At 37.3% G+C, this 18,797-nt stretch overlaps 2 protein-coding genes across 3 annotated transcripts in view; both read right to left on the bottom strand.

Annotated features, from left to right (window-relative positions):
* Nucleotides 1-18,797, bottom strand: part of VCL (vinculin) — a 101,326-nt gene that overhangs the window by 53,764 nt on the left and 28,765 nt on the right. The window contains exon 2 of one of the 2 annotated variants that reach the window (XM_060125822.1): nucleotides 14,380-14,450. In XM_060125822.1, the coding sequence (XP_059981805.1) occupies nucleotides 14,380-14,450 (71 nt within the window). Of the gene's footprint in view, nucleotides 1-2,874; nucleotides 2,972-14,379; nucleotides 14,451-18,797 lie in introns of those variants that run through there. The other variant, XM_060125823.1, reaches the window with a different exon arrangement.
* The window catches only part of PLAU (plasminogen activator, urokinase), a 111,964-nt gene continuing 106,044 nt past the window's right edge, over nucleotides 12,878-18,797 (bottom strand). The window contains exons 12-13 of the transcript XR_009535989.1: nucleotides 14,380-14,450; nucleotides 12,878-14,146 (exon numbers count right to left, since the gene is read on the bottom strand). The gene's annotated coding sequence lies outside the window, so the exon portion shown is untranslated. The remainder of the gene's footprint in view (nucleotides 14,147-14,379; nucleotides 14,451-18,797) is intronic.

The following is an 18,797-nucleotide window of genomic DNA, read 5'->3' as shown; positions in this document are numbered from 1 at the left end:
CCTGCACGTCCGGAGCCTGTGCTCCGCAACGGGAGAAGCCACAACAGTGAGAGGCCCGCATACCGCAAAAAAAAAAAAAATCAGTTATCATATCCCAGCTCACTGATTTAGATGAGGAAGGGAGAGAGACAGCTTTGGACAAAATAATACAGGCAGACCTTGGAGATACTGAGGGTTTGGTTCCAGCCCACAGAAATAAAGCAAATATCACAATAAAGTGAGACACACAAATGTTTTGTGTGCATATAAACACATATAAAAGTTATGTCTACACTCCACTGTAGTCTATAAATGTTATGCATATAAAAGTTATGTTTACACTCTACTGTAAATATATAAAAGTTATGTTTACACTCCACTGTAGTCTATTAAGAATGCAATAGCATTATGCCTAAGGAAAACAATGTATATACCTTAATTTTAAAATACTTTATTGCTAAAAAATGCTAACCATCATCTGACAATGTAGGGTTCCTACAAACCTTCAATTTGTGAAAAATGCAGTATCTGCAAAGCACAATAAAGTTAAGTGCAATGAAACAAGGTATGCCTCCTTAAAGGAGAGAGTCTGATGGGCCTATTTAGACATATACTGCTGTATAACTTTAAATCAAAAAGCTCTCTAAAACATTCAACAAGTTAAACTTTCACCCCACCCCCAAAAAACATGTTGGGGGGTGCGGTGGAAACTACCCTATACCAAATTCACTGTTTTAATAAAACCTGACCTTAGACAGTATAGCCATTTAGATTATAAACACTATCACAAAAAATGCATTCTGCTTACTAAAGACTGCAGTGCTATGGAGCAGAACACCTGAAAATCTGACATCATGGAAGTCAGATTACCCTGGAGCACATCCAAGGAAGCAGGTGTTTACATCTTGGGACCTGTCCTTTCGAGAGAGAGCTGGTCAGACCACAAGCATATCCAATCACAAAAAGCACAGACAACACTTGGTAGATAGGAAGGAAACAGGTGGGAGGAAGAAAGAACACAGTCAGCTGGTGGGTGAGGCTTTCCGCCACTGTGGCCATGGCACCCAGCATGTCCATTTCCAACCAGGCTGGCCCTGGCATAATTATCTGGCAGGCAAAATCGACTGGCCGGGCTATTCCTGCTGTCTTCTTAACCCATGTTGAGACTCTCCTTCCCTTCCCAACTGGGCAGGGTCTCTGAGAGATCAAGAAAGGCCCAGATTACTTCCAAGTTTGAGAAGCCCATCATATTTAAAAATGAAGAAATGCCAAAACAAGGTCATAAACATGGTGGTATATTTAAGTCGTTACATTGAATAATTTTAATTGCATGATAAACATCTTCTTTTAAGAATCCCTCTCTTCCTCTATGACTACACGTATACCATTTGAAGAAAATACTGAAGTCCAGGCCCTTCATAAATATAAGGCCTGGGTGAGAGGCCAGGGGTTGGGGGTAAGGGGCAGGCCCTCAAACACTCTGCTTTCCCACATTTAGAACCTAACTACAGATCAGTAAAAATAACTGCTGATGACTCAAAGATTCTCCCTTCGCTATGTATTCAAGCATTTAAACTGTTAACCTGAAGAATGAGCTCTAATGAAATTCCAGGTATTAGCAAGTGATAATGCAGTCTTTCTAGTATCCCTCAAATAGGACGCATGGCCTCTAGTTGTATACCTCTATACAACTCATTCCATCCTCGTATCTTTTTGTGCATATACATATGATTTTAAAACTGATAATAATATATGTAAAGATTTCAAAAGACTCAGGGAGATGTGTGAAAATAAAGTATTCTTTTATATACTAGCCATTTGGCACTAATCTTACTTTAAAATAGCAAAAAGCAGAGTCATTCCGTGGCTTCCCAGTACCAGCCAATATGCTTTGCTCCTGGCACTGCCATTTTGAGAAAGGTCAAGGAGTCTTGGCCATTAGTCATTCAGAAACCTGAGTGAAGGCTACAAGCAGTTAGTTTTTAGGAGGAAGTTAGGAACACTGAGTACAATGACAAACTTTAATCTAGTTCAAGTAGCAAGTGCCCAGCACCAACTCACCCCTGTGTATACTGTGTGGTAACACTATAACATCCTGTTCCAACCCTGTGCTCCTAGATTTAAAGATCCTACAGGCCTCATCCACAAATTATTCCTTTCCCTGACCTAACTCAGTGACAGTACCAGACACTGCATGTGTACACCCAAAACTAAACTTAAAAACCACAGTGAGTCATACTGAAAACATTCAAAACCCTTTAACAGCAACACCACACTCTTTTTGCTAGAACATGTACATTGAGATAACAAAGCTAAAACACACATAAACATCAAAGGCTCACTAAATTCTTTTATTTCAGATGAGATTAGGAGGGTATGTAGCCAGTTTCAACTTCCCTTCAAACAAAACAGGATTCTGCCAGAGCCCAGAGATAACTGAAAGGGAAGCAGCATGTCGGGGATGGGAAGGTTCGAAGTGTCACTGCTGCCCAAGCTACATCCTCCTCAAGTCTTGCTGGCAGCTTATGAGTCACAACCTTTGAATCCTATAAAGCCTGAATGACTAGTCCTAGTCTTTCTCCCCACCTTCTTTCACCCCTTGTTCAAATCTAGCATCTGTGAAGGGAGAAGAGATTCTGATCCTGCAAGGTTCAATCAAGAACTCTGCTACCTACAGGTCTATCAGCTCCTCTGGTCCTTCCTCCAACTCATGCTGTGGTTACAGCAGAAACAGATAAACATATAAGCAAGTGCGTCTTACAGATACTAGTAGTTTTCAAATGTATGTTGATGCTGTCGTGATGAATAAAATAAAAATCTATTTTAAAACATTACAAATTCATTGTGACTTTTATTCTTATACATTCTTAATCAACTAATAATAAAGAGTCTCACCATTATTATTTGAAGTTCCTTATGCTGAAAAAAGTTGATAATCACTGTTCTACAGCAGAATGTAATGAATGAGCTAGAGGTGTAAATACCTAAACACAAAGTGAAGTGGAATAGACACACAATGAGAGAATATTTTTACTTATGAGGAAAACTGACAAAAACTAGGATGTGGTTTAAAAAAAAAAAAGAACAAAATCTGGAGATAAAAGTCAACAGTAGGCTAAACAGCAGTCAACAATCATCCTAAAAAAAGATAATAAAAAAATAATTAACAGAATTTAGGATCCAAGAGAATCATAAGCTTGTAACCACTTATAATATTGCTTTGAAATATATAAAGTTAAAACTGACAATTATGAGGAAAACTGACAAATCTACAATTATTATAGATTTCAACAGACCTCAATCATAAACAGTTTATGATTTATAGCAAGACTATAGAAGTCTGATCAATAATACTTATATGTTGACCTAATTGATAAAAAGAGAACCCTATACCCAAGCAGAAGAGAATACACTTTCTTTTTAAGCACACACAGTAGTACACTTACCAACACTGACCACTTATTATGTCACAGAATAATTTCGAAGAATTGATCACATACCAACCAAGACTTCTGGGCACAAAGCAATTAAATTAGAAATATAACAATTAAAAGATATAAGCATACCGCATTTTATTGCACTTCACTTCACTGCACTTAGCAGATACTGTGTTTTTTACAAATTAGAAGGTTTGTGGCCCCTGTGTTGAGCAAGACTACAGGCATCGTTTTCCCAACATCATTTGCTCACTTCATGTCTCTGTGTCACATTTTGGTAATTCTCACAATATTTCAAAATATTTCATTGTTATGATATTTGTCATGGTGATCTGTGATGTTATTACTGTGATTGTTTTGGCATTTTTTAGCAATAAAATATTTTTAAATTAAGGTATGTACATTGTTTTTTTAGACACATGCTATTGCACACTTAACAGACTACAGTGTAGTATAAAAAACTTTTATATGCACTGGGAAACCAAAAAATTCATGTGACTTGTTTTATTGCGAATATTATGGTAATCTGGAACTGAACACACAACATCTCTGAAATATGCCTGTAGTAGAAAGAATCTTTAAATGTACTACTAAATAATGTACATGGGTAAGAGGAATTCACAACAAAATTACAAAATATTTAGGGCTGAACAACTATTAAAGTACCTACACAGCTGTTTCTAAACTTGTAATCAGAGCAAAATTGAGAGCCCAAAATATTATATTTATTTAAAAACAAGAAATACTAAAAGATAGAAATATTGAAAATAAGATATTCAAATAATAAACCTAACAAAATAAATAATGAACCTAAGAACAGAATTTAATGAAATAGATCTTTGGGGAAAAAACTAATAAAACATAAATCTCCCATAAGAGTGATAAGAAAAAAAAAAGGTAGAAATAGATAATACTGAACAAAAAAGGTTAGAGGAAATGCATAATTTCTTAGAAAAGTATCAGATTATCAGAGTTGACTCAAAATGAATTTAAAACCTGAATTAGCTAATAAAAGGAATCTGAAAGAGTAATCAAATTTCTTCCTCTAAAGGACACCAGACCCAAGAAAGTTTTAGATACAAGTTTTGCCCAACTTTCAAGGACAGACAATCCTTTTCTTATATAAAATGTTTCAAAGACTAGAAATCTTATTTTATGAAACTAAAATAACCTTGATAACAGAATAAGAAACAAAATAAGAAAATTATAGATCAAGACCCCTCATGAACAAAGAAGCAAAATCTTTTTAAAATATTAAAGTAGAATTTAGCATTGTATATTCTTTTCTAAATCACTACTACATAGGGTTTATCTTAGAAATGCATAGATGGGGGAACTCGACGCTTTGACTGCTGGGGCCCGGGGTTCGATCCCTGGTAGGGGAACTAAGATCCTGCAAGCTGTGTAATGTGGCTGAAAAAAAAAAAAGAAAGAAAGAAATGCATAGACGGTTCACCACCAGAACAGTTGATACTTATGGAGTAGACCAGAGACCATCTTATAGAGGAAAGGATAAAAACTGCATGATTATCTCAACAGATACAGAAAAAGTATTAAATGAAAACAAGCAATCAGATTTTTTTTAACAAGGTCTTACTACAGGAGACAATAAATGAGAGGAAATTTTTCTATGAAAAAGCTTAAAAAGTAACTGAGTTTATTTTGAGAAAATGACTGAGAAAAAAAGATTGAGAAGCTCAAGAAGAAAGCTAATTTTCACCAAATATCTTTTTTTTTCAGGTACTTTCACATACATTATCTCACTCATTTAAGCCTCACAATAACTATTACATTATGAGAAGAGATTCTTACAAGGAAGGGTGAGAAAGAGTCTTAGCATACTGGATTGAGTACAAGCCTGGTGTCAGATAGTTTAGGGTTTGACTCTTACCTCTGCCGTTTATGTACTAGGTAACTTTCAACAAGTTACTGTGAGCTTCTCTGACTCTCAGCTTCCTCAACTGCAAGACGAGGTGCATTAAAAAACACAGTATAGGGCTTCCCTGGTGGCGCAGTGGTTGAGAGTCCGCCTGCCGATGCAGGGGACACAGGTTCGTGCCCCAGTCCGGGAAGATCCCACATGCCGCGGAGCGGCTGGGCCTGTGAGCCATGGCCGCTGAGCCTGCGTGTCCGGAGCCTGTGCTCCGCAACGGGAGAGGCCACAACAGTGAGAGGCCCTAGTACCACACACACACACACACACACACACACAAACCACAGTATAAAGTACCCAGCTCATAAAAGGTACTCAAGAAATAGAGCTATTTTTACAAGGCTCTTTTGCTTCTATTAAGGAAAGAACAAGAAAGATTTTAAATAGAGGTAAGAAAAAGAAACTTAAACCTTGAGAACTTCTTAATTTGAGATTGGACCTATATAGTCAAGGTAATCATTAAGGGAATACTAGTGTCTAATTACTTTGAGTGTTTCTGTTTGTATTTGCAGGGTAGGGTTGGGGCAGCCAACGGCCTCAATTCATCTATAAAATAAAGCAGTTGGATTAAATAATCTCTATGATTCTTTTTAACTTTAAAATATTATGACTTTAACTTCTTTATAGCTTAAGGAGGTGTAAGACACTGCAGTACATCACAAATTACATACATAAAATTCCTTCTTTGGAAATACTCAGGAAAACTGTAAATCGTTATCCTCTACGAGTGGTATAAAGTTAGTAGTGCCTGGAAAGAGAGTGGTGGACCACCTGACTTCTTGGAAGTCAGATTATGGAAAGAACATGGACTTGGAAGCCACGAGACCACCAACAGGAAACATGTTCTGCCACTTACATGCTGAGCAAACTTGGGTGAGTTAAAGTTTGTCAAACCTCAGTTTTCTTATCCGTAAGATGAATGTATTAATACCTTGAAGTTGATGTTCTCAGAATTACATGAGAAAATAAAAATATGTAAGTACCTCTCCCAATAATACATACTCAATAAATGTGAGTTCCCTCGGCCCCTTGAGTTCCCTTCAATCATGTGACTGATCACTCTGTTGACAATGGAAACCAAAGTATTACATGTTTAAAGTATTATTTGCTTACTTCTTAATCATGAAGTGTATACAAATTAAAATAAGGGTTAAATCCCTGCCAAGTTGTTTAGAACTCTTCCACAAGTTAATAAAATACCCAGAGTTCATTATTGAAAAGACTCAAAACTTAAATCACTTTTGCTTGAGAAAGTCTGTGAAAAATAGTAGTACTCAACTATGTTTAATGTGACAAGTTCAAAGGTGAACTATTTAAAGTTTGAGTGCTTGCTCTAGGTCAAAAATGCAACAAGTCAGCTGACAGATGTGAATGATTATCTCATAGTTACTTGGTCATCTATGTTAAGTAACAAAAATCTTCTCTTAAAGTAGCAATGGAAGGATCACTAAAAACTCAAAGTTTAAAAAACAAAAATTAGGGCTTCCCTGGTGGCGCAGTGGTTGAGAGTCCGCCTGCCGATGCAGGGGACACGGGTTCGTGCCCTGGTCCGGGAAGATCCCACATGCCGCAGAGCAGCTGGGCCCGTGAGCCATGGCCGCTGAGCCTACGCGTCCGGAGCCTGTGCTCCGCAACGGGAGAGGCCACAACAGTGAGAGGCCCGTGTACCGCAAAAATAAATAAATAAATAAATAAAAATAAAAAACTAAAAAACAAAAATTAGAATCACACATTAGCCCCAGAGAAGCACAGTCCATTGAGTGGTATGCTCAAAGAATTAATATTTTATTTATTTATTTATTTATTTTTGGCTGTGCTGGGTCTTCGTTTCTGTGCGAGGGCTTTCTCTAGTTGTGGCAAGCGGGGGCCACTCTTCATCGTGGTGCGCGGGCCTCTCACTACCGCGGCCTCTCTTGTTGCAGAGCACAGGCTCCAGACACGCAGGCTCAGTAGTTGTGGCTCATGGGTGTAGTTGCTCCGCGGCATGTGGGATCTTCCCAGACCAGGGCTCGAACCCATGTTCCCTGCATTAGCAGGCAGATTCTCAACCACTGTGCCACCAGGGAAGCCCAAAAATTAATACTTTAAAAAGATATTCTGGGGCTTCCCTGGTGGCGTAGTGGTTGAGAGTCCGCCTGCCGATGCAGAGGACACAGGTTTGTGCCCCGGTCTGGGAAGAGCCCACATGCCGCGGAGCGGCTGGGCCCGTGAGCCATGGCCGCTGAGCCTGCGCGTCCGGAGCCTGTGCTCCGCAACGGGAGAGGCCACAACAGTGAAAGACCTGTGTACCGCAAAAAAAAAAAAAAAAAAAAAAAAAAAGATATTCTGGCCACTTTCACCAAAAAGAGTGTTTGAAAACTCAAATTTCCTCACAAATTATTCTGATTGTTCAAGATCAAAAGCAAAGAAAAAAGCTAAATATGAGGGCTTATGATCTAAAAACATGACACTACTACTTTAAGTCAAAAGAAATCTAAATTAAGTGTAAGCATGTTTAAATCCTTTTCAAATTTCTTCTTTGTACATGAGTATCAGTCAAGGTAAAATTGTACAAATACAGACCATAATTGCGCTTAACTAATAAAGTTTAAGGGTTAAAACATGGCAATTTCCTAGGAAATATGATTAATGGCAATTATGTAGATTGCCACTACATACACCCTTTCACAAAGTATTTTAGGAACATTCTTTTATTTGATAGGCTTAGACATTACAATATGTTTCAAAAATAGTCCAAACTGGTGAATCAATCCAAGTTTTGATGATTTCAAGCAGACTGTTCAGAGCAGCGCTGAGACAGAGTGGCGACACTTCACAGTTCTAAAATGAAACTATTTGCCTGCCAACAGACAAAGCACTTTATGCCCTTTTTAAGGAGTTCATACCACGGAGACCACCTCACAAGTGACACCTTTTGATATATTCAGATACTAAACACCCCTGGATACGGGCCAAGCACTGCCTTCCTTATCCATTTCTGCTCCATTGCACAAATAAGAATGAAATTCCACCGTATACTGCAACAGGAGTTTTTCCGAGGCTAAGAAAATAGTTTGCCACAAACATTTTTTACCTATTAAGAAATCAGCTTGAAGCAAATCCCTGCTGACAGGAAATGAATCTGGTCAGTTTGACACACAGCTTACTCTCCTTCACTAGCACCTATTATTCATCCTGTATTGGCTATGACTCTTCCTGAAAAACCACCTTCATCTTGTCATTTGAGTTACTGCTCAAGAAGCGCAAAGCTTCCCTACCACCCAATTCCAAATTCCTCTGCCTGGCTTTCAAGGGCTTCATCATCTGACCCAACTACCTAAGCTTAGTTCCTACCACCCCCACCATGACTGTTTCTCTCCTCAAAGCCCCCATGACTGACTCATGCTGCTCATTCCACCTGGAGTATTTTCCTTTCTTCCCACACCTGCCCCCACTTCCAGTACTTTCCTTTTTCCCTACATCTGTCCTCCCAAGTCCAACTTCCTAAATGAGCCTCTTTCTACTATTCCTACCTACAATGGTAGCACTCCTTCTCTCCTATTATAAAGTCAGTCTGTTTTACAGCTCTTCAATTTGAAATTTCTTAAAGCACTTTCTTAAAAATCTCTCTGTAGCAGCAGTTCACCTTAGTGCCTCCATGATACACAGAAGAGTAAAACTCTCAATATATGACCTATCCCTTTGGGTGTACCTGCAATTATGCACAATTTCCAGCCGCAACAGCGATATTTCCACTAATTTCTCCTGCACTAAAGAAAGCATAATAAAAAGCCAGTGAATATATTATATTTCAATAAAAGTTAAAAGGAAAAAAACAAAACCTAGTGAGTGGGAATGAGAGGAATGTTATTATATATGTGATCTTGAATATGCTCAATTTACTTTTTTTAAATAAAGCATTTGCAAACTTTGGCACTTTATTACTATTAATAAATAACTTGTAATACATCTTACAAGTGATCATTCATAATAAGGACAATTAAAAACTGCTATTCTATGTAGCACTTAGCATGCTAGACACATAGAAAGCAATCAATAAATATTCTATTAACCAATTAGTGTGTCTAGCCCATTAATAAATCGCACATAACTATTACAGCTGCTGCAGCTGCCTGATGATAATGATTGATGACAATGATGCAAAGTACAAACACAAAGAACAGTAGCTGAATCTCCTGCTGACAGTCTCTAAAGGACCAAATGACTTCTTATAGGGTGAGTCTAACCACTATTTTAACAGTACAGCATGACCGTGGCACTCCTGAAGTCTACAAAGATCACAGCAGTTTCTGTGGCAATCATCACACAACCCTACACCTCTTGTGCAACACTGTGGCTATTAATGCAATCTGGTAAAATTAGTAAATTGTAAACTCTATTTGCCAGTAAAGTCAGGGATCAGATAACTTTTGCTCCACCCAAGAGAAAGCCTTCCTGTGACAACGCAAATCTTGTTCTATATTAAAATGGCCCTCACTTTTACAGTAAGGAATTGCCCAAGCATTGGAGTCCCTCATCAACAGTTACAACCCAAATGTATGATCTTTAACTGATATTAAACCATTCTCCAACATTCCAACATGCCCTTAATTGCCAGTCACACAAATAGACTATGATTTGATTTTGAGAGCCCCCCCAAATCCTGAAAATGTCAAAAATTCTGAAAATGACATATCCTTCCCTGAAAAATCTCTAAATCTACATCAGATTGCTTATGTATAAATCCATCTAGAGATCAACAGTCTTCTGTTTTCTCTAGCCCTGACATTCTAACATTCTAGGAGTAGAGATTGATCCAAGAATAAATTTTTAAACTTATTTTTTAGCGTTGTCAAAGCAGACACTATTTAGAAGTCCTTGTCAAAGTAGAGACAGCAGAAGCATCAGTCTGTCATGCCCTGGAAACTTCCAAACATCAACCAAACAGCCCAAAAGAATGTACTACTCAACAGTTCCAAGGATGTCATTAATTGCTTCCATCTGTTTCCCTCTCTGTCCCTTCTCCAACCTAGTAAAGTTATTTTTTGCTTCATTTTGCATTCTAAAGAAAAGCATAAAGAGCCCTCATGTTTTAAACTGCGGAATACTTATTCGTCCCCCAAATTTGTTTGATAATAACAGCCATATTGTTTTTGTACTCCAGGCTATTTTCAGGTAACATTTCAGAGTGTGGCATATTAAGTCGTGTACTTTTTAAACACTGCTCAGTAAATATTTCAGTTGGTCATAACACAATGTTTTTCCCTGACTCCTCAAGGCGACCAGGGTTCTCCCTGAATGGCATGATAAAGGTTAAAACCTCTGAATGGTTTCATATCCATTAATGATCCTTACCTAAATCAGTGGTTTCATTAAACATTGCATAATCATGACTTTCTAATTCTGTCATTTATTCCACTTTTATTGGTTAGAATTTCCCCCATCAACTAGAGCTATTAGGTTACTGTGAAATAAAGTATGCCCAAGAGAGAAAGGATAGTTACAATTTTTTTTTTCTTATGATGAGAACTTTTAAGATCTACTCTCAGCAGGGCTTCCCTGGTGGCACAGTGGTTGAGAGTCCGCCTGCCGATGCAGGAGACGCAGGTTCGTGCCCCGGTCCGGGAAGATCCCACATGCCTCGGAGCGGCTAGGCCTGTGAGCCATGGCCACTGACCCTGCGCGTCCGGAGCCTGTGCTCTGCAACGGGAGAGGCCACAGCAGTGAGAGGCCCGCGTACTGCAAAAAAGATCTACTCTCAGCAACTTTCAAATATATAATACAGTATTATTAACTATATTCACCATGCTGTACATTATATCTTCATGACTTATTTATAACTGCAAATTTATACTTTTTGACTCCCTTCCCCATCTTGCACACCCCCCCACCTCCCCACCTCTGGCAACCACCCACCTGTTCTCTGTACTTATGAATTCATTTTTTTAAATATTCTACATATAAATCATATAGTATTTGTCTTTCTCTGACTTATTTCACTTAGCATAATGCCCTCAGGGTCCATCCATGTTGTTACAAACAGCAGGATTTCCTTCTTTTCTATGGCTGAATAATATATTATATATATATCACACCTTTATCAATTCACCCATTGATGGACACTTAGGTTGTTTCCATATCTTGACTATTGTAAATAATGCTGCAATCAACATGGGGTGCAGATATTTTTTTCAAGATAAGTGATTTTATTTCCTTAAGATAAATACCCAGGGATTTCCCTCATGGTGCAGTGGTTAAGAATCCACCTGCCAATGCAGGGGACACAGGTTTCAGCCCTGGTTCAGGAGGATCCCACACACCACAGAGCAACTGTGCACCACAACCACTGAGCCTGCACTCTAGAGCCCGCAAGCCACAACTATGGAGCCCAAGGGCCACAAATACTGAAGCCCCCGCACCTAGAGCCCATGCTCCGCAACAAGAGAAGCCACTGCAATAAGCCCACGCACCGCAACAAAGAGTAGCCCCCACTTGCTGCACCTAGAGAAAACCCACGCACAGCAACAAAGACCCAACACAGCCAAAAATAAAAATAAATAAATAAAATTTAAAAATTAAAATAAATAAATACCCAGAAGTGGAATTGCTGGATCATGTGATATATCTATTTTTAATTTTTTGAGGAACCTCTGGAAAGATAGGACAAATGCCTCTTTTCTTTAAATTTCCCATTACCAGAGTAAGGGGCTGGTGTCCTAGTTACCACCAAGGGTGATCAATGAGGTTTTGTTTTGTTTTAAAGTTACCCACTTTTCTGAAAATATCATCACAACTAGGGTACTCCTTAATTTTTCTAAGTCCCCAAGGAAGCCTGTGAGAGAGCATATAGCATATTTCAAAAGTATATTTCTGGGAATAAGCAGAAATGAGTTTCCTGAAGAAATTCATTTACCAGTCAAATGATATTCATAGGCTTGAATGTGAAGGGTTAAAAGGAACTTTTTATAGGGTCATCAAGTCCAACTTCCCCGATATTTTTTTTTTAACATCTTTATTGGAGTATAATTGCTTTACAATGGTGTGTTAGTTTCTGCTTTATACCAAAGTGAATCAGCTATACATATACATACTTCCCTGACATTGAATCTCCCTATACACTATCTCCCCATGCTCTGTACCTTCCAGGGGGTGAGGGGCAAATGGGTACAAGCTAGAGCTGTGTTTTTAATGTACAGTAAATGCAAGTTTAATTACACTATGTTTAACTGACAGCATAGGACTCTTAATATTACCATGCTGATGAAATGGCACATAAATAAAGTAGGCTCATACTGGTTAGAGCTGGAAGAAACCCAGGATGCCACCAAGTCCAAAGAGGGCAAGTTTAAAAAGAGACTCCCACAAAACAGACTCTGCAAAAAACAGATGCTTCTGGTACCTTACTTCCTGACACATGAACATTTTGCAGAATTAACAGAAACAGTTTTGTAGAAGCACCCACTAAAGTAAGTTAGAAATAAGAAGATACCAATATGGGTGAAATTCTCATCTGTTCAATGAAAATAATAGACCATAAGGAGGATAAAAATAAAGGAACACTTTTTGCTTTATTTTAAATTGTGATATATAACATACATACAGAAAATTGCACAAAACATATATATAATGAGTGATTATAAAACAACCACTCATGTAACTGAACAGTTAAATCAAGAAATAGAACATTATTACCACTTTAGAAGCCCCTGCATGCCTCTCCCTCAGTAGAGCCCTCTTCCTTCCTCCCGGAGTACCACTATGCAGACTTCTGTGTTCATTATTTCCTTATTCGTCTTTATCTTTTTACCTTATAAATAGGCATCCCTAAACAACAGTTTATTTGTTTTTGAACTTTAAATAAATGGAACCTACCTACATATCTATATCTCTATCATTCACTTCCCTTAATTATTTTTCAGATTCATTCATTCTTTTTTAATTCATAAAATTAACCATTTTAAAATGAAGTATTCTCATTCCTTTTTATTACTGATTAATATTCCAATTGATGACTATACCATGATCATTTTTATCCATTCTACTGTAGATAGACCAGTGGTATCATCATGAACAATGTTGATATCAGTATTTTTGTATATGGATCCTAGTGTACATGGGCATAAGTTTCTTTAGGGAACATACCAGGAGGCAGAGAAATTGCCTATTTTCCACTTTACTAATGCCCAACTCTTTCCCAACGTGGCTGCACCAATTTACATTCCCAGCAGCAGTGTCCCAATTGCTCCACATCCACACCAACAACTGATATTATCAGACTTCTTAATTTAGGAGCTTATAATAGAACAATTTGCAGCTCTCTGATGACTACTGAGATAGAGCACCTTCTCACAGGTTTGCTGGCCATTTGGATTTCCTTTTTTGAAGTGCCTATTCAAATTTTTTGCCCTTGTTTTTTAAAACTGAATAGACTTATCTCTTTCTTATTGATTTGTAGAGGCTCTACTTTTTTATTTTTTGTCTTATGCATCAGGCTTTACTTTTACTTAGGACGTGACTGCCATAAAAAACAAAGTCATTAATCAAAGACAACATAATCAAGAACCTGAGAAGCTTTAACTAATCAAAAGTTAGTATCTCTGCTTACTTTACATAGGATAGGCCAAAATGTCCAGCAATTATTTGTAGGAGTATTAAGTGATATGTAAATATAACTTAAATTTAAAACGCTACTGAAATATGTGACAAAACACTTTTTTTTTTTAAGTTTGTATCCACTGTTATCTCCAAGCAAAGGTATTTAGTACACAATCCAGACTCATGCATGCTAAGGTCAGAATGTTTCTGAATCCTTTCCATTCTGAAAAACAAAATTCAGAAGTCACAGTTTGATTAAAAATTATGTCAAAAATGCCTAACACCAATGAATAAAATCAACAGTAGGAAATTTGACTGCTGAAAAATGAAAAATTAAAATTTCAAATGTAAACAGAGCTTTATATTTAAAAAAAAAAAATTGCTCCTACAGTATTTTTCCTTTCCTAACAAGAGGATTATTCTGCTTAGCAATAGAAGAATGTTTTAATTACTTACTTAATAAATGCTGGTGGCATATCTCTCTTCAAAATCTGATCCTCAGTGGTTTGAACAGTCTCTTTTCCAACCTACAGGGAAAAACGATTCACAATTCAAATTTAAATTCTCAGACTTTTAAAACTATTATTTAAACATATTTGAAACACATACATTACACATTATCATTGAAAATGATAGATTTGAAGAAAATTTCTGGATTTTTTGAAATTATCAAGATTGCTCCCACATATGTTTCCATAATACACTTGGATAACAATATAGAGTGCAAACATAATGTATTAACCCTGTTCCAGAGTAATTAATTTGAAGGCATCATTGAGCACAGTGAGAAAAAAAAAATTCATCATTGAGAATATATATGTTTGTGTGTATTTATGTTTAATGACAAACTGCTACATCTCTGAAAGAGTACATGGAGTACATTAAGTACATGAATCCAGTTAGGTAAGCTAAAAATGTCTATTCAGAAAAAAACTAACATTACTGGAACTGGAAAAATATGTGAAACAATAACTCTGAAACTAGAAACCAAACATATGAAAGTACACAACTTAACTAGTAATCAACATGATGTTTTCCCTAATCATAGAGCATCTTAAAAAGAAATAATATATAATGCTAAATGTTGCAATGGAATAGTTTTACACCCTGCTGGTAGCAATGTAAACTGGTATATTCTCTTTGGAAAATCATTTGCTAGTATGTGTTAACAGACAAAAACGTCCTATCTAGGAATTCCACTTATGAGAATACACCCTATAAGCAATAATACCAAGTGTGGTAATCACAATATTTACAAAAATATTCACTATCATGTTAGTTAAAAAAGCAAAAACATTTTCAAAATAACTTACCAACAATGAGGAACAGTTAAGTAAATTAAGATATATCTTTAGACTTAGTACTACAGGGCCATTAAAACAATGGTTATAAAGACTCAGCACTATGGGGAAATGTTTATGACATTATACTTCATTTAAAAGGAGAAATAAAAAATAATAAATACACTATGATTACAACAAACCCAAAACTCATTATGTACAAGGCAAAATACTGAAAGAATATAAAACAAAATGTGTTTATTAATGCTTGCAAAATTTTGAGTGAATTTGTATCTGTATTTCCTGTTTTCTAATTTTCTGAAATGTGTATATATAATTTTTGTAATTTAAAATGTAACATTAAAATGTTACTCTTGGTTACTTAAGTGTAATTATTTCCTACCTAAAAATTTTATTAATTATCTATCATTTTATATAAATCTTCCCCAAAAGTAATGGCAAAAAATTTTAAAAACATATCAAAATACTGCCACACTAACCGGATTGTGTGCATGTGCACATGTATTTATTATACCACAAATGGTATACATACTCACTTTCTTTAAAATCATTCCTATGTAGGGCTTGGATGTCAATTTTTCTTTAACTATATCATATATTACAAAGCACTCTAAAAGAAGCAAACCTTAATATAAGGAATAGTGAAATTCACCCTTTTATCAATATAAAGCTATTTAGGAATATTAAATCATAAATATAAACCACATTTTAATGCAGAAATCTGTGAAATTTTTAAAACCCAGAATGGAAAGTATCGCAATCCTATTATTTAACCGTTTAACTTTTATTGAGTTTAAAGAAGAAAAACGAGTTTAAAAAATTCCTAAATGCACAGTAAAGCAGCTTAAGCAAATAACACAATAAACTATTCTCAGAGAATACCAGTCAGGCATGAGTTAATAAATACAAGTTTTTTCTCTCAAGTTAATAGCTCAGAAAAAAGCAAGACACATATACCACTGTGTAATAGCCAGTGCTTTTGTAGACAATGGACTGTCTGTATCATAATAAAACCCTTTCAAATCAGCAGCTGGTTCTCTAGAGTTTCTCAGATCAAAACATGACAGAATATTTCCAGATGTATTGTTCACCATAGTTTCTAACAAAAATCAGCCATTCAAAAAGCTGTGGGCCATGACTTCATGAAGGAAAAGGTGAAGTGCAGCAACAGTCACTCGTTCATACTAAGCATAAAGGGTATACAAGGATATTCACACTTAGAGCAACAGCAATTCCTTTTATTTTACACACCACGTGTACATATATAGAGAGAGCCAAAGAGAGACAGGGGTAGAGAGAAAGAGAGAGAGAGTGTGCAAGCCAGGCGAGTGGGGAAGAGTTCCCCTTATATCTCCTTTAGAAAGTATTCAGTTATTCAGTGTTATTAAACATTTATTGAATGCAACTACATGTGCCAGTCACTGTTCCAGGTACTTTAGACAGAACGGGAGTAAAAATAAGTTTCCTTCCCTCGTGGAAGTTATATTCCAGTGGGAGTAGACAGAGAGAGAGCACACAAGTAAATAAATAAATAAATAAACAAAATCAATCCAGGTAATAGTAAAGATGATGCTATAAAGAGTATGGGGTAGGAGTAGAGGGGGCCTACTTTAAAAAGTGTGGACAGGGCTTCTTCCCTGGTGGCGCAATGGTTAAGAATCCACTTGTCAGTGCAGGGGACACGGGTTTCAGCCCTGGTCCGGGAAGATCCCACATGCCGTGGAGCAACTAAGCCCGTGCGCCACAACTACTGAGCCTGCGCTCTAGAGCCCATGAGCCACAACTACTGAGCCCATGTGCCACAACTACTGAGCCCATGTGCCACAACTACTGAAGCCCGTACGCCTAGAGCCCATGCTCCGCAACAAGAGAAGCCACCACAATGAGAAGCCCACCCACTGCAACAAAGAGTAGCCCCCGCTCGCCACAACTAGAAAAAGCCTGTTGCACAGCAACGAAGACGCAATGTAGCCAAAGATAAAAATAAATTAAATAATTTTTTAAAAAACTCAATAATGATAAAACAAACAATCCAATTAAAAAAAAAAAACAGTGGACAAAGAAGTAACATTGGAGCTGAGATTCTGAAGCTGAAAAGGAACTACTCATGCAAGAGCTGGGAAAGAACAATCAAGAGGGAGAAGCAAGAAAAAGGCCCAAAGGCAGGAAAGTTTGGGTGTACTAAAAGAGCCTTAAGGAGGCCAGAGTGGCTGAAGCTCAGTGAGGGGGGTAGGTGTGGTGATGAGGTTGGGTAAGAAGGCAATGGTCATATCACAAAAGAGCCTTTTAGGCCAAGTTAAGGTGTTTGGAATCTTTCCTAAGTACAACAGGAAGCAGGAGTGCTAAACAAGAGACTGACATGATGTTTTTTTTTTTAAAGGACATTTTGCCTGTTAAAAGGAGAAGTGATCTTAGCAAGCAAGGAGAAGCAGAGTGACCAGTTAGGAAGCTACTGTAGTTGTCCAGGGCAATGATGGTAGTGACTTAAAATAAGACACAAAAGTGGACATGGAGAATTAGTTCTTTTGGAGGAAGAGCTAATGGGACTTGCTCTTGAAATGGGTGAAGTAGGGGTTGGGGAGTGGACTGACAGAAAGAAAAATTTAAAATAACACGTAGGTCAATTAAGTAAAATGTCTTCAAAAGCAGCAATGCTAAAAGGCTGATGTATAGCAAAGATTTAACATGAAAGGATAAAACAATCATGAGTAAACCAGGCAAAACCACTGAAACAGTTTTTCAATAGCAACTATTCTGACCCCAGTAGAGGTAATTACTAAAGAATGAATTCTATTTAACTATTTTAGGTCTCTTTGGTAAAGGTAGGGGGTTGGTGAGGAAACAGAAATAGACAATAAAAACATACTCAAGGGCTACTTTTTTTTTTTTTTTTTGCAGTATGCAGGCCTCTCACTGTTGTGGCCTCTCCCGTTGCAGAGCACAGCCTCCAGATGCGCAGGCTCAGCGGCCATGGCTCACGGGCCCAGCTGCTCTGCGGCATGTGGGATCTTCCCGGACCGGGGCACGAACCCGTGTCCCCTGCATCGGCAGGCGGACTCTCAACCACTGCGCCACCAGGGAAGCCCAAGAGCTACTTATTTTAAAACTATTTTTTTAAGTATTTAAGTGATGTGAACTAAATCTGATTTATTATTCTAAGCTGCATTCATAACTGCAGTGATAGTATCCACAGTCACTTTGATCTTCAATACACTCAGCCTATAATTAGGTTACACACAATGAATGGTCCTGTTTTTAAGGCATAACACATAAAACGTGACTATGTAGAATGAATGCCATTTTTACTCGGAGAATTGATTTTGGGCAATGCTGTCCAACAGAACTTTCTGTTATGATGGAAATGTTCTATTTAATTTGTGCTATCCAGTACAGTAGCCATTACCCACTTGTGGCTACTAAGCACTTGAAATATGGCTAGTGCAACTGAAGAACTGAATTATTACTTTTATTTAATTTTAATCTTTTTTATTAACACTATTTTTTAAACAGCCATTTTAGGTTTACAGCAAAATTGAGAAGATACAGAGATTTCCCCATATACTCCCTGCCCCC

The sequence above is a fragment of the Lagenorhynchus albirostris genome, chromosome 16 (assembly GCF_949774975.1).
Source record: "Lagenorhynchus albirostris chromosome 16, mLagAlb1.1, whole genome shotgun sequence".
NCBI lineage: Eukaryota > Metazoa > Chordata > Mammalia > Artiodactyla > Delphinidae > Lagenorhynchus > Lagenorhynchus albirostris.
Note: the sequence above shows the minus strand (reverse complement) of the source record. Positions and strands in the feature narration are given on the sequence as shown.